Raw genomic sequence first — 15,860 nt, forward strand, 5'->3', positions numbered from 1 at the left:
TCCTGGCATTTTAAGAAACTAATTCTCAGCATATAATTTATTAGTCATTTTTTCTTCAAAAATGGCCAAATATATGTAAATCTTAATCACTTGCTCTGTGGTGCAAGATCTTACTCAGTTCCGCAGGGCCTGTAAGACAACCCTCTTCCGGTTAGCTTATGCCGACTAGATAAATGTAGCTTATCAGATTTTAGTGAAATATACTGGATAGTTTTAATGTTAAGATTTTAAGGTTTTTTAAATGTTTTGACTTTTAAATGTATTAACTTTGTACCTTGTTTATTGTTTTGTCGTTGTTGTGAGCCGCCCTGAGCCACTTTGTGGGAAGGGTGGGATATAAATTATAGAATAAATAAATAAAATAAAAAATGGTACAGAATGCAGATCTTTTACTTTGCACAGATCTTTAAATTACGGACTGAATACTTGAGCCTTCTCACTGCTGTCGATGTCTGCCATTGTTTGACTATATTTATTTAGGACAGTTGTATACTTCCGATCCAGAGACTTGCTGACATTTTTTTACAAAACAAACAATGGAATTTGTAAAAAGCCACAACAGTTAACTAAAACCAGGTGTAAATCCCTATGTGAACCTGAAAGGGACAATAATAGTTTCACTGTAACTTAGGTGTCTTCCTCTTTCTCCTTAGAGGTACCCATTGCAAATCTCCACTTGTGTCAGGAGACTTCGAAGTTTAGAACCACCACAGAGCAAGTGAACCATGAGGACGAACCCTGTGATTCAAGCTGTCATTGATCTCACAGCAGGGGCTGTAGGTAAGAAGCTACAAAGAGGAATTCCTCAACTATTTAGAAACTGGTATCAGAAGCTTTTGTGCCTTTACAAAAAAAAAAAGCCCTTTACCTGCACAAGGTAGGGTCTAATGACAGTGATGCTGGTCCTAAAAAAAGACAGTTAGCCCTTTCAGTGGGGTGATGTGGATAAGTTTTTGACTTTGCTCTGAGTATCTCATGCGTCTCAATGTCATGCATCTCAATGAAAGCCTGGCCTGCACAAAAAGGTAGATGTGTAAACATGCCTGTGTAATAATTTTCTAACCATTGTTTGTAATGTAGTTAGTGTCAGTTTTCATGCTCACATGAGTATTTCAAACTGTCTCAAGTAAAGCTGAGTGATGACAGTAACCCAAGAGGAAGATAACATGAATAATTGATAGCTTGCAAAGAAAATGGTATTGATTGGTGTATTTCTGGATTTTAAAGTATAAATGCCTCTGTTTCCTACAAGTAAAGTTGCAAATATGCTCAATATTGAAACAATAGAGTTGCAGACGGCAGCACCTTTTGCTCTATTACCCAGTAAGTAAAAAGACCAAATCATCAGTATAAGCAGCTTATCCCGAGCAATAATGGTTGAACATATGAAGTTGCCTTCTACTGAATCAGACCCTCGGTCCATCAAAGTCAGTATTGTCTTCTCAGACTGGCAGCGGCTCTCCAGGGTCTCAAGCTGAGGTTTTTCACACCTATTTGACTGGACCCTTTTTTGGAGATGCCAGGGATTGAACCTGGGACCTTCTGCTTCCCAAGCAGATGCTCTACCACTGAGCCACCGTCCCTCACCGTCCCAGAGCTTATGTCAGCTCTGGATGGAAAAATTGTTTATATTTATTAGTAATTACTATTAATAAATGATTAAATTTACAAGTAAAGCAAATAATCTTTTGGCACTTTAAGGACGTAGCAGATTTATTGTGGCATAAACCTCCAAGGGCTAAATGGGTACCTGGTCATGAAATGTTATTTCCAGCAAGCAAACATGGACACAGAAGAAAAACATGTCAACAGACGGAATTGGAGTATGAGTGGAAAGTTAAAAGTACAGTTCTGCTTATGCTAACAGTAGTGTTGGGACTACCGCAACGCATAGCACCTTGTCTGTTGTGCTTATCGTTCTTGGACACTGTGAAGGCTAGGTCTTGTGCACAACATAAAGAACCATTAATTTATCCTTAGTACAAGCAGGAGCCAATGGTTTGGTTTTTTGTTTTTTTTAGCAATTCTTCATGCATAAGGACTGTTGTGACCCCAGCACCAAGGGCAGGGGAGAGGCAGGCACCAAAGGTGAAGGTTCTGTTAGATCCAACCCATGATATACAGGTGACCTTTTGACACTTTTATACAAATCTGAACATGGGTTTCTTTCTGAGAATATGAATTCCTGCCTGTAGAACTGATTTGTGGGAACACACATGCCACTTCTCAGAAGGGTTGGCACCCTCTCTTGTTCTTGAGGGTGATCCTGAGGAACAAGGGTTTGTCTTTGAGCCCCTCCTTTGCTTGTTTGGAAATCCTGTAGAAGGAACCAGGAACAGACACCCCACCCACAACCAGTACAAATAAAGAGAGAGGTTCATAGGAGCCACAGTTACTGCTGCCTTGATGTATATCTCTGGGGAGGGCATCCACAGGCCTTGGCCCTTTACCTCACACTGGTCCAGCCCTAGTTTTTGAAACTGTGCTGAGAGCCACTACTCCCTCCTAGTTAGAAAATCTGTTTTCCACAAACAATTTAAAGTAGGCTTGCCCACAAGAGGCCTCAAGAAAAGCCAACAGTCTTTTCTCCAGATTAAGCCACCACTTGTATTTGGTTTTAAGGCTGCAGTTCCTCCAGAGTGCTGATCTCTAGGTTTTTATGGGAACTGCAGGATTGATGGGGTGAAGGTTACCCAGCCAGATTTCACTATTGTTCCTGTCTCACAAGAAAAAACATCGCCCTGAAATCCAAAATCAGGTATGGGGGAGGCTAGCCAGCATAGATATATTTTGCCTTATATGTGTATCCCACCTTGCTTCCAAGGCTATCCTTTCCTCACAAGATCCCTGTGAAGTAATTTAGCCTTTAGTGCAGGAGTGTGAAACTCATTTGTTAAGAGGGCCAAATCTGATATAAATGAGACCTTGTCAGACGGGGGCATATGTGTCATAAAATGTAATGCCAGGGAGTAGACAAACAAAGAAAACACAATTAAAGGTTTAAAAAAAACTTTAAGTAAAACATGCTTAAAAGAGTAGACCTCTTGTAATATTTTATTTAACAGTCTCTGATAACTGAAAGAAGCAAGAGAGTGAAGGAAGCAGACTTGCTCACTGGCCCGATAGGAGCCCTCTGGGGGCCTGATTTGGCCCCCGGGCCACATGTTTGATATCCCTGATTTAGTGAGTCAATGGACTTCAAGCCTGAATGGGAATTGGAGAGACCCAAGTTCAAGTCCCTCTGATACTCTTTTCACACTGACACTCAGTATTATACTAAAGTAAGGGAATGTATTGGTCAACTGAAATAAATGGAGAGGAACCTGTTTGTTCTAGAGGCAGCAACTTTTAGCAGTTTGCATCTTTATTCCTAATTCTCTGTCAGGCTCAGTTTACAAACATTGTGAAATCACAGGGACTTAAAGCTCACAACTTACCTTTTTGTACAGGAGGTACGGCCTGTGTGGTGACTGGTCAGCCATTTGACACTGCCAAAGTGAAAATGCAGACATTCCCTAACATGTACCAAGGACTTGTTGACTGCTTTGTGAAGACTTACAAGCAAGTAGGATTTCGAGGATTCTACAAAGGGACCACCCCAGCTCTTGTTGCAAACATATCTGAAAATGCAGTGCTCTTCATGTGTTATGGCTTTTGCCAGAAAATTGTGAGGAGAATTTTTGGACTGGAAAGGAAAGCAAAACTGAGGTTAGTGACTGAATTTTAAAAATTTCCTAAACACCCGACTCAGTTAAGAACTGGAGGTGTTACCTGATCAAACATTAGACAAGCTGCACCTTTAAGACCAACTAAGTTTTATTCAGAATGTAAGCTTTCAGACTAACAAGGCTGCCCACTTGGATTGATCAAACATTGTTGCTGGAGAAACAGGTTGGCAACAAGTTGTTCCCCCCACACTACATCAAATATGAGAAATTGTCTTCCTTTCTGGATTTAGCTGATACAGCTATGCTGATCCATGGCACTATAACCTCTAGGACTGACTTCTGTAATGGTACCTTTGTGGTGCTGCCCTTGAAGATAGCCCAGAAACCAAAATGGTGGAAGATGTGGCAGCTCAGTGTTTGATTGGAGTGAACAAATTTAATATGTATCCTGGAATATCTTCATTGCTTTTTTATTTGCTTCAGTTCAGTTTAAAGGTGCTGGTTCTTATCTTTAAAGCCCTTTGTTGACTGGGACCAAGGTATCTAACAAGGGGTGGCAGCCACAGAATAACATGCAATTTATAAAAGGTGCTCTCAAGCCACCTCTTTTGACCTCTTTTCTGGACAAAATGGTTGCAAATGTCTGAACTTACATACTTTCAGGACTCTAATTCTAAATCCCTCTGTTAACCATCAGTAATGGCAGATAATTTAAGATGGTGTAAAGTACCTCTTTGACCTTCATGGTTGCAAAACTAAGCTAAGAACACATGAAACAAAAGTTTAAGATCAGTTAATAGTAAGCAGCTAATACTCTCTAATTCTGATTTCATAAAATAATTTTGAGTTTTTCACTTGATTTTTTAGGCTTGTGACTAGTGCTCCCTCTAGGCTGAGTTAGTGTGAAGTGGCTCAGTTTTTTAGCCTCTAGATCACACATTTTTGTCTTAGCTCAGGAAAAATGGCCCCAGGGCAAACTAATTTATGCAGCAGCTCACAACTTTCATGCCAGTAGCTCACACAGTAGAATTTTTGCTCATAAGACTCGACAGCTTAGAAGGAGTATTGCTTGTGACTTGGATTATGAGGCATTAACATCACTGAAGTAAGTAGAATCCCTCTCCCTACTTATGAAAAGTTGACTATGCAAGCAGACTAAGCAGGTCCTAGACACAAACAGCTTCCCATGTTATTTGGTGGGGCTCATTCCCAGGAAAGTGTCCTTATGATTGCAGTCTTTGTGCCCAAAATATACGTAATTAGTTTTGGCACACAGGCATAGAACAGGGTTTTTGCTCTACTGTTGCTGACTGCCATTGAACAAGGCTTGTTAGCACTGCATGTTCAAGAAAAAAAAATAAGAACAAAGTTTGAGTCCAGTGGCACCTGTTTATTCAACTTATAAGCTTTTGTGTACAACTACACTTCAGATTGCTTTTGAGTACTTAAAATACTTTCTGAAATAGAATATGCTTGTTTCATGTGCTCTCATCAGATGTGATGGTCCTGAAGGGAAAAGATGTTGCTTAACCTTATAACAATAAGGGCAAATAATCAGGGGAGGAAAATGCTTAGGAAAATTGTGGATTCAGTCTTCCATGGCAGTTTTTAAAGAAGAGTTTGAACAGGACAGGTATATATTTAGAAAATAAATTTATTTTCATTATTTATTCATTTGTATCTCACCTTTCTTGCCAGTGGGAACCCAAGGTCGCTTACAGCATTCTCCTGTCCTCCATTTTAACTCCTGTGAGGTAGGTTAGGCTGAGAGAGTATCACTGACCCAAGGTCGCCTAGTGAGTTTCAGTGGCACGAGTGGAGGTTCAAATCTGGTCTCCCAGATAGTAGTCTGATACTCTTAACCATTATACCATATAATCAATTCTACTAAGAAGTGTATATACACAGGGATAGGGTTGCAGACAGATAACATACCTACTGGGAAAGGATGCTGGTTATGCTTTATCTTCCCTTTTGGATGTGCAGCTGGAGGGATGAGGCATCTTCCTGTTTCTGCAATTGGAGAGCTTAAATTGGCTGGACATCATGATGGTGCTACATCACTTCCTTCTCCCTCCCCTCCCACAGAACTTTTCTTACTTTAAAAAGCTGTTTTTAATAATAAACAGTGCTTTCAAATGAGGGGTGGGGGAGGACAGTTCCACCTGATGCAAAGATGAGGAATCAAGCCAGAGTACTGAATCGCCTTTTGATTTGTTGACAAGTACATTTGTCAACTGGATGTAGAAGGCAGGCAGGAGCTGGGCTTGATCTGTGTGCTCTGATTTAAAGATACATCCAAATGCAGCCTTAATTCGCTGGGTCTCTTCCACTATTGATTCTGCATTGGAAGCCAAATACATTGATTCGTATCCTGGTGGTGGCTATGCCATTTACCACTTTTCCCCATTGGAAACTAAGAGCACTGGTGACAGCAGATTCCTGCTATTATTTCATAGAGCTTGCAAGGATAGCATGGGTGGCCACAGTGGAGCTGTCCTGGCTCTCACATCCCAGCTACAATTTGTCTTTCTTGCAGTGACCTTCAAAATGCCATGGCTGGTTCCTTTGCTTCTGCTTTTGCCACCTTGGTCCTTTGTCCCACAGAGCTTGTGAAGTGTCGGCTGCAGACCATGCATGAAATGAAGCTGTCGGGGAAGATCCTACAAGGGCACAAGTAAGTCACCTGCACCTCTGCAGAAAGGCTGGTACTTTAAAGCCCAGGTCGAGGACTCTGAGGCCAGTCTGTAGGGCAGGCCACTTCTGAAGGAACAAACTCTAGTAGTGTCTGCATCCCAAAGCCATTCTCTATACCAGGAGTGGCCAACGGTAGCTCTCCAGATGTTTTTTGCCTACAACTCCCATCAGCTCCAGCCATTGGCCATGCTGGCTGTGGCTGATGGGGGTTGTAGGCAAAAAACATCTGGAGAGCTACCGTTGGCCACCCCTGCTCTATACCGACAGATGTAGCCCCTTTGCTGTAAGTTGTTACCTCTCTTGATCATATCCAAGGTCCTTTGTGTTTCCAGCTTAGCATCTTCCTTGTTCCATTCCAGACCTTTCTTAACCTCCTATACATATCCTGTGTCACTTTTCTAATATGCCACCACCTTCTACTCAAGGTGAGGCCATGAGAGAGCCTCCTTCTTCTGAGCTTGTAATGGATACTTCAATTGTGGCTTTTTTCTGCTGTGGCTAAGACCTCTAAGCAAGTCTATCAAGTACTTTACAGTGCATTCATAAATCAGTTATATCCTTCTTAGCCCATTGACTTCAGTGGGCTGAGAAGGGTATACCTTCACTAAGAAGTGCACTGTAAGCCACACAGATGAGAATTATGCGGGATGCTTGGGTGGCTAGAATATATGCATGCTTAAACTGTTAAAAATAAACGTGAAATGTTTCTTTGAAATGATATACACCTGTAAGTATTGAATGCCAGACGTTTAGAGAAATCCCATTGCTCTTCTCCAGTTTGTAAGTAACCTGGCCCTCAAGCTTGTTTATGTTTGGTTTGAAAACTACAATCTGTCCGTAATCATCTTTGTTCATCTTCTAGCACAGTTTGGTCAGTAGTGAAAGGTGTTCTACAGAAGGACGGTCCCCTCGGATTTTACCATGGTCTCTCCAGCACTTTGCTACGAGAACTTCCTGGCTATTTTTTATTCTTTGGGGGCTATGAACTGAGCCGGACATTTTTTTCTTTTGGGAGACCAAAAGAGGAATTAGGTATGTTCTGATTTCTTATTGTCAGCGAAGGTTCATTGAAGCTCCCAAAATAAGCAAGCTTGATTATTTGAAACAAAGTTGCATTTATTGTATACTCCAAAGTTACTTCAGCATGATAGGCATTGGAACTGATGGCAAGCAGTTCGAATCATTGGTATTTAACATTCTACATCAAAGCAATTACAACTACCCCCCAATTCCCAAAACAAAGGCTGCTTTTGCATGTGAGATTTTTCACACAGCTCCTCCTTATCTTCTACAGTTAGTGGTTACATTTCCTGGCGGTGATGTCCTTGCTGCCTCTAGGGAGGAGGTGAGAATCTGCTATAATAATTTTTTTTTATTTGTATCCCGCCCTCCCCGCCAGGGCAGGCTCAGGGCGGCTTTGATGTCCCTGGGAAGCTACTCTTTGGCTATTCTCTACTTGGCCCCCCTCTCCTATTCTACTAACACAGGTTAGTGAGCATATATGCGAGTTAATCAATGTGGTTAGTAGTCAGCATTCAGCAATAGTATCAATGAACAGAGTCTGACACTTATAACATGAGCAAAGTCTTTTGCTGTTAAATGAGCAGAACCTGATGAAGTAACTTGAGCTTTCCAGAGCTTAGACCTAAACTTTCTTGCCATTCTTCCTTCTGAAAACGATGCTTCTCCAAAAATGTTTGTGTTCAGGTAGGAAGCATGCCAGCCCTTCATTTTTTGATCATGACTTTACAGAAGTGATCTTGTTATAGCAAGATGATACCCAAGCCTTAAAATTTGCTTCAAGGGATTCATATGACCACAGGTGCCCTAACCTGTATGGCCCAGGCTAGTCTGATTTTGGAAGCTAAGCAGGGTCAGCCATGGTTAGTAGTTGGATGAGAGACCACCAAGGAAGTCCAGGGTCGCTATGCAGAAGCCCCTCTGAACATCTCTTGCCTTGAAATCCCTATGCAACTAATGTTGGGGTGGGGGAAAGCGAGCAGAGCCTGGGATGCCAAGGGTGCCAAATCGTCAGCTGGTATTTAGGGGGATTGTCTCAAACCACCCATCACATCTGGGTTCAAAATGACTTGGGCTTCCTCTCTGCTTTCTTACAGGTCCTGTAGCACTAATGTTCAGTGGTGGCTTTGGTGGTATCTGCTTGTGGACAGCTGTTTATCCAATCGATTGTATCAAATCTAGAATCCAGGTGCTTTCCATGGCTGGAAAACAAGCAGGCTTCATGGGAACATTTGTAACTGTATTCCAGAAGGAAGGTTAGAATATAAAACAGGAACCACCTGGGGCACAAGGAAGGGATGTATGTCTCGGAATCTGGGGAACCGAGACTACAATGACAAGCCTTACTGCAAATCTTCTACAGTAGCAGAGCTCCCCTTACCCCAGCACAGCCTGCCACTGGGAAACCATAGATACCTGTCTCTCACTGTCTCCTGACATCTACCTCATTTTGCCACAAGGAGAAAGAAACAGATGTGACATGGGGAATGGGAGGGGAGAACTGAATATTCAGATCTCTGGCTTTTCCTATACAAAGGCCTGGGGGATGGGATTTAGTTACAGAAAAGAACACACAGGTGAAGGATGTGGTAATCCTGTTCCTTCTTTATCTTGTGCTCCACTGAAGCACTCCCCTCCCACACCCCCATGGGGGGAAATAAGCATGACCAAAAGAAAAACCAAAACAGAATGAATGGAGGTTTAAAAAGGGGGAGGAATGAGAATTTGGCTTCCCCTCAATAGCACCCTCCATTTTTTGTAAGAAATGAGACTGCAGCTGCATACAAGTGATCAGGCAAGTGAATAAAAGCATCTATTTCAGACTTCTCTTAAGAGACTACAATTCCTTAAAGTAAACTTTAGTAGCAGCAGTGGGGTGACCCTGTTGTAGATCCCAGCCCACCAACAGATTTGTGCTCTATAGTTGCTATGTCATAGCCAGAATAATGTAAATATGTATGGACAGTTTCTCTGAACAGAACCTCTGAGGTATCTGGCTTTGATTTTTGTCATCATAATAATCTTAACAGGTATCCCCAGTGGGGCTGTTTTTAGCACCAACATGCTTGTTGAGTCTTGGGGATGAAATCTAAAGGGTCTCTTGATGGGGAAAGAAAGGAAGGCTTTTGCTGGGGATCTCCACAACATGGTGCCCACTAAATGTCTTTAAAAAGTATGTGGAACTTTTGCGCATCAAGACTTCTGCTTCTGATCAAGATCAAAGCTGCAGTTTAAAAAAAAATGCTTTGGTGGCAGCAGCCAGCACAGCACCTTCACTGACTGATTAGCAGTGCAATGAGTTTGTCCTAGGTAGATGCATCATACCTGTACACTGTTAACCTCTCTTTTGCTATGCAGGAAGTAAATCCTTTTTTCTACGGAAGCTGACACTCAACAGCATCTCTTCCCTAAAGAAAAGAGCCAGTCCTGACAGCCATTTTGTGGTGGCACTTTACACACACAACCTTATGGGCTTTGTTTCCCTCTTGGGGAAAACAGATGTCAGGAAAAGTTTTACACCAAAATGAAACAGTTCCCTCCTCCACAGCTGTATCCCATCCTCCTTCCAAAAAGTTAAGGGGTGGTATACATGACAAAGTTAAAGGTCAACCAATTAAGAGAAGTCTCCTCAGTCAAATATTCTAGCCTGCACCCTGGTTGTCATGGCAATACAACTGGCTTTCTATAACCTGCCACATTGAGTTTGTAGTACTGGTTCAGACCCCAAACATTTAGCCCTCCCATTAATTCTTGAGATTCTTAGTCATTGCATGTATGTGCCAAGTAGATTGCCCAAATGGAAGAGAGTATTGCTTTATTACCTACAAGTACACCCCCCTCACATCTCAAAATTCAATTCTGAGGCCTGCAGAGAATTTGGCTTGATTTTCTGGGCCAAGGGATAAGTTTGGGGGAAGGAGTTTCAGCACGGGTTTTTGCTTAGTACTATGTTTCAGTCATTGTAAGAATTTTACTGCTTTCAATGTATGGAAGGGAAGAAACAGCCATATTAAAACAAACCCTTGTTCACAGGTGTGATTGCCTTATACTCTGGCCTGAAGCCTACTCTGATCCGTGCATTCCCAGCCAATGGTGCTCTGTTTGTGGCCTACGAGTACAGCCGGAAGCTGATGATGAACCAGTTTGATACCTACTGAAGCTCTTATTGTAGTTTGATGCCATTGTGTATGTTTATAGGTCAATGCAGGAGTTGATCATGAGGACAAAGGTAACACTAGCTGTCAGACTCCTGTCAGTGCAAATTTTAAAAGAAAAAAATGTGCATGAGTCAGTTTTAATAAACATTTTATGTTTTTTAAACATTTGTGCAGCTAGTGAGTTTTTATAAGCTGTCCCACTGATATGGAGGCAACAGATAATGCTTTGTGGCGGGGGAGACAAGCAGCTGTGCTTAGGGTTAAAACCACAAAAGAAATCTATGAACACCTTAGAAGGGGCATGCCAAGGCAGCATTCTTTGCCCCATATAAGAATTAAAAGTAGACAATATTGCTAAAACTATCAGTATTCTGAGTCATTCTTGTGCAGTTAAGACTCAGTAGCAGCTACACAAATACAGCTGTTGTTTCTAATGATATCCGTGCTTCTGACTAGTCAGCTTCTGTGCACATCTAGGGCAAAAGATGTTACAGTCTCTTCCAGCTTTGTTTAGTTTGTATATGCATAAGATTAGAGATCTGTCACAATGAAATTGTAGGAGGGTGCTAAGCTTGTTACCAACAATCCGCTTGTTACCCCCTAAAGAACAGCCCCAAATAATTAAAAAATCTAATGAAATCTACACATCTGAGGTTAAAGAATAGAACACCCTAACTGTGAGCATCAGGAAGCCATGAAATCCTTATGAACTATGTGACCCTCATCCCAAGATGGCCCAGGCTGTCTTGATCGCAGAAGCTAAGTAAGGTCAGCCCTTATTAGTACCTGGACGGGAAACCACCAAGGAATCTAGGGGGTAACTCCACAGAAGCAGGCAATGGCAAACCATGTCTGAATGTCTCTTGCCTTGAAAACCATGCAGGGTCTACTCTAAGTCAGCTGGGACTTGACACCACCTTCCACACACACCCAAGATCTATTTCCACACCAGTGCAAGGTTTCAAATTACAAAGTGTTCTGTTATGCATCTGGTGCCAATTATTATTATGAGCTTGACTCCCTGAGCTCACCTTGAAGAATATCCTCTATGGAAGTTGCCTAAAACAAATCCTGCAGGTCAGTCCTCCCCACCCCAAAGCATTCCACACTAGATGATCCAGGCATTAGAAGCATTAAAAGGGTGTTTCTATTAAGTCCAGGCAACTCTGGATCTCCCAAATTCCAGTCCTGAACTGGTGCCAAGACCATATGGAAAAGTCACCAACCTAAATTCTTCATCCACTAGTTGTTGGTGCAACCAAAAGTGAGCTGTCTTATCCAGAATAATGGATGGTTGATGTGCCTTGACCAATAACTTCTCATTCAGACTAACTAGGTGGTCAAAAAGGGCACAAACATATTGAAGAGTTTCATTCTTATCACACAGGAGTCAACTGGCAAATTAATTATTTTAATCATTATTGAAATTGAGTGGGGGGGGAATGAGAGAGATTATATCAACATCCAGTTCCAAAGTACTCCCATCTCTACAACATGGAAGGAATGTTCAGAGCACTGGCAACAGCACATGCTTACGAAGAATCAGTCCCTTCTCACTCAGGGTTACGGTTCAGTGAAATTCAACTCCACGGCAAAGTTCTCCCTGAAAATCTTCCATGTCTTTGGCTTGTGCGGGTTATCCAGTTCACTTCTGGAAAGGTAAAGTCTGGTAGGGAGATGGAAATAGTATTCCTTTAATGCAAACCATGCAAGCTCTGTGTGAAAGTAAGGGTTATTAAAGTGTACAAGCAAAAACTTTTAAGTATTACTAAATCATAAGACTAACGACGAGTCTTCCGGCACCTTGAACACAAATATATCATGGCACAAGCTTTTCTGTGCCAGAGCTCACTTTATCTGATGCACAATGCATTGGACGAAGGCTCCAGCTCATAAAAACTTGTGCCGCCATAATACTTGTGTGTCTGGGTGCCACAGAGGTTACTATTGGCCTATTAGCAGCAGACTAATACAGCTATCTTTCCAAATGTGTCTTTATCAATACACGTTCCTTACCCACAAAGCATATAATTTACTCAATGAGATGCTGAACTACACTTTTATGGTCTGAGAGAAGCTCTGGGGCTTTCCACACAGTTTAGTACAGCAATGTCAGCTGCTACTATCATTTGCTGCCGTCTCTCCACGCAAATGCATGGCTTTGATACTAGAATTGGTGGATAGTTTTTGTACTCAAGATAATGCAAAATTACAGAACCAACCTGGGGGCCAGGTTAGTTGCCAGGGGGTGATGATGATGGGACACACCTCCCCATGCACCTCCCCTCACCATTTCCTTGCCTCCCCCAAATCCTCAGGCTGGCCCTGACAAAGAGAAGCTAGGGTAATGGGGTTTGGTAACATGACAGTAATCAGTGGGTACAGCAACTAGACACCCAGGAACGTGGATGAATGAACGGATGGGTGAACACACTTAGAAGTTACATACAGAAGGGTGGATACATGGTCATTTCTTGCCCAGAACATGTTTGTGCCCTTTGCACTGCCCGCGACCTTTCAGGAAACAAAGGATGTCTTCTGATAATGTTGCTTTGTGGCTACATGATACAGCAGACCGACTTGCAGTTACACATGGGCAGGTTCAACACACTCCAATGCAGAGATAGTGGAGGCTGGCCAATCTAGAGGAAAGTGTACCTGCCCCTGATGCTCTAAACAGGATAAAAGATGCCAGTCTAATTTCTCCCCTGCTGGTGAAAGGAGAATTTGCTATCACTGAAGGTAGTGATGGCCATGAGAAGAGATTGCTTTAAAAGGACATTATCCATGGAGAACATCAATGGCTACTAAAGCCATGATGAGAAAAGGAAACCTCCACATTCAAAGGAAGCAGACCTCTGAATACCAGTGCCAGGGGGCAACATCAGCAGAAGACCAGGGCCCCTGCCCTGTTTATTAAACCTCCAGGGCAACTAGTCAGCCTCCAACCAGCACAACTTACCTATTGTTCTCTATAAAAGAACTGTTGAACCAAAAGAAGAAAGCACAGTCATCATAGCCTTTTGGAAGATCCTGCATTCAAAGAGATATTTTAGACTGCTTATTAAATGTGCTTTCATAATAGCCTCTCCAAGAAGAGGATCAGCCATTCCCTACTACCTATAACTAATGTTCATCTATGTCAAGCTAGTTTCATGTTATTCCTTCTTGCTTATTACTACAATGTCGTTAAAACATGGATTCTCAGACCCTCCCAACAAAGGCACAACTGAACTAGGAACAAAGCCAGTATTCTATTAAGCAAAATCCTCTGCACAAGCCTCTAACATCAACAAGCTGTTCATTTCGAGAGGTATTCCCCTTCTATAGTTCATCACTAGAGAAAATATACATTAAACAGTGGTGTGTGTGCAGTTCTGGTCACCATATCTCAAAAAGGACACTGCAGAGCTGGGAAAAGTACAGAGGAGAGCAGCCAAGATGACTGGGGGAGGGGGTAGAGCACCTTCTTTATGAGGAAAGGCTGAAGAGTCTGGGACTTTTCTGAAAAGACACAGCTACGGGAAGGAGAACATGATAGAGGTTTATAAAATTATGCACAGGGTGGAGAGTGTAGACAGAATGTTATATTTCCCTCTCAAAATACTAGAACTCAAGGACATCCAATGAAGACGATGCACAGTAGATTCAGGATGGACAAAAGGAATACTTTGTACATGGTGAGTGATTAAAATCTGAAATTTGCTGCCACAGGATGTAGTAATGGCCACAGACAGCTTTAAAAGGGGATTAGACAGATTCATGGAGAATACCTTTTTACTAGCCGTAGTGACTGAAATGTTCAGAGGCAGTGAACCTTGTATTATTAGTGCCTGGAAGCAACATCTGGGAAAGGCCTCAGCCTCTATGCCCTGTTGCTGGTTGGCCACTTTGTGAGACAGGGTGCTGAGCCACTGGTCTGATCCAGCAAGGCTCTTATGTTCTTACATCCAATTAGTCAAAAATCAGATTATTTTTAGGGGCAGGAGAGAAAGCACGAGGCAGCCCATAATGAATGACTGCTTTCAAGCACTAGCCTACTGCTTTGCCTCTGGTCCTTTCTGCACCTCCATTTTCCTCATTTTCACTGGGAATCACCATAAGTTCTCCCTCACACCTGCATTTCCCAGCACATTCCAATCACATTTTATGTTTCTTTATGCATTGATATTTGACCTTCAGCTCTGTGCACACTTTCAGTCTGCTTCCCCCCTAGGTCTTAGAGTCCTTTTGTGAACATTTTTCCCCTTAGTTCGCTTTCAAGCCAAAAGTAATTTAAAAGCATACACATTTCCTTGGACTTTTGCTCGCCTCTCCCCTCAGAGGGCAGCTGGTCTCTCCTTATTGGTCAGTTTTGTGCTGGGCATGTATTTTGAGATAGGCGAATAGGAAAGTAATTGCCTTTGTTTGACTTGTCTGCAGGAATGGCCAGTTAGATGCATACAGTGCTATAGAGGGCCAGTGTGCTGTAGTGGTTAAATATGTGGACTCTTATCTGGGAGAATCAGGTTTGATTCCCCACTTCTACACATGCACCTGCTGATGTGACCTTGAATCAGTCACAAGTTCTCACAGAAGCTATTCCTATGTCAGAGCTCTCTCAGTTCCACCTATCTCATTGGATGTCTGCTGTGGGGAGGGGAAAGGAAAGGAGATTGTGGTTAAAACAACTTTATTTGGTAACATATGGTAACAAGTTATATTTCTTGCATCATTAATAACTTCTTTTATCTATCCCATATATTACTTTCTACCCAGCCCTCCCCCCGTTACTTGACCCCCGCCAGTGTTATTTACTTAAAGTACTAATGTTTAAAAGTACCCTTAACTAATAAAAACAAAAATTAATATTCTTCTTTTTTCTAAGACTTAATCATTATCAAAAATTGTCCAGTGTCCTTTTATTTTCCACTCTTTTTCTACATATCTTCGGAACTTTTTCCACTCCCTCTTAAAAACTTCTAAATCATAGTCTCTTAAGATTCTTGTTAATTTGTCCATTTCACTCCATGTCATAACTTTTACAATCCAATCCCTTTTCTCTGGTATTTTTCTTGCTTCCACAACTGCACATATAATGTCCTAGCAGCTGAAAGCAAGTACCAAATTATAGTTCTATCTTCTTTTGGAATTTTTTTCATTTGTAATCCCAACAGAAAAGTCTCTGCAACTTTCTTAAATTCATATCCCAAGATCCTAGAAATTTCTTGTTGAATCATCTGCCAATCCTTTTTTGCTCTTTCACAAGTCCACCACATATGGTAGAAAGAACCTTCATGTTTTTTACATTTCCAACATCTGTCTGGCATCTTATTAT

At 41.9% G+C, this 15,860-nt stretch overlaps 2 protein-coding genes across 2 annotated transcripts in view; one reads left to right on the forward strand and one right to left on the reverse strand.

Annotated features, from left to right (window-relative positions):
* Positions 1-628: 628 nt before the first annotated feature.
* SLC25A15 (solute carrier family 25 member 15) lies at positions 629-10,706 on the forward strand. The gene is made up of 6 exons (XM_060233169.1): positions 629-780; positions 3,450-3,708; positions 6,208-6,345; positions 7,228-7,397; positions 8,483-8,641; positions 10,419-10,706. The coding sequence occupies exons 1-6, from the start codon at positions 726-728 to the stop codon at positions 10,541-10,543; spliced, it is 906 nt and encodes a 301-aa protein (XP_060089152.1). The 5' UTR covers positions 629-725; the 3' UTR covers positions 10,544-10,706.
* Positions 10,707-11,940: 1,234 nt separating this feature from the next.
* Positions 11,941-15,860, reverse strand: part of LOC132567593 (phosphatidylinositol 3,4,5-trisphosphate 3-phosphatase TPTE2-like) — an 83,241-nt gene continuing 79,321 nt past the window's right edge. Inside the window, exons 18-19 of the mRNA XM_060233273.1 lie at positions 13,506-13,576; positions 11,941-12,209 (exon numbers count right to left, since the gene is read on the reverse strand). Coding sequence (XP_060089256.1) covers positions 12,107-12,209; positions 13,506-13,576 — 174 coding nt within the window. The 3' untranslated portion in view covers positions 11,941-12,106. The remainder of the gene's footprint in view (positions 12,210-13,505; positions 13,577-15,860) is intronic.

The sequence above is a fragment of the Heteronotia binoei genome, chromosome 1, assembly GCF_032191835.1.
Source record: "Heteronotia binoei isolate CCM8104 ecotype False Entrance Well chromosome 1, APGP_CSIRO_Hbin_v1, whole genome shotgun sequence".
In the NCBI taxonomy this organism is placed as follows: domain Eukaryota; kingdom Metazoa; phylum Chordata; class Lepidosauria; order Squamata; family Gekkonidae; genus Heteronotia; species Heteronotia binoei.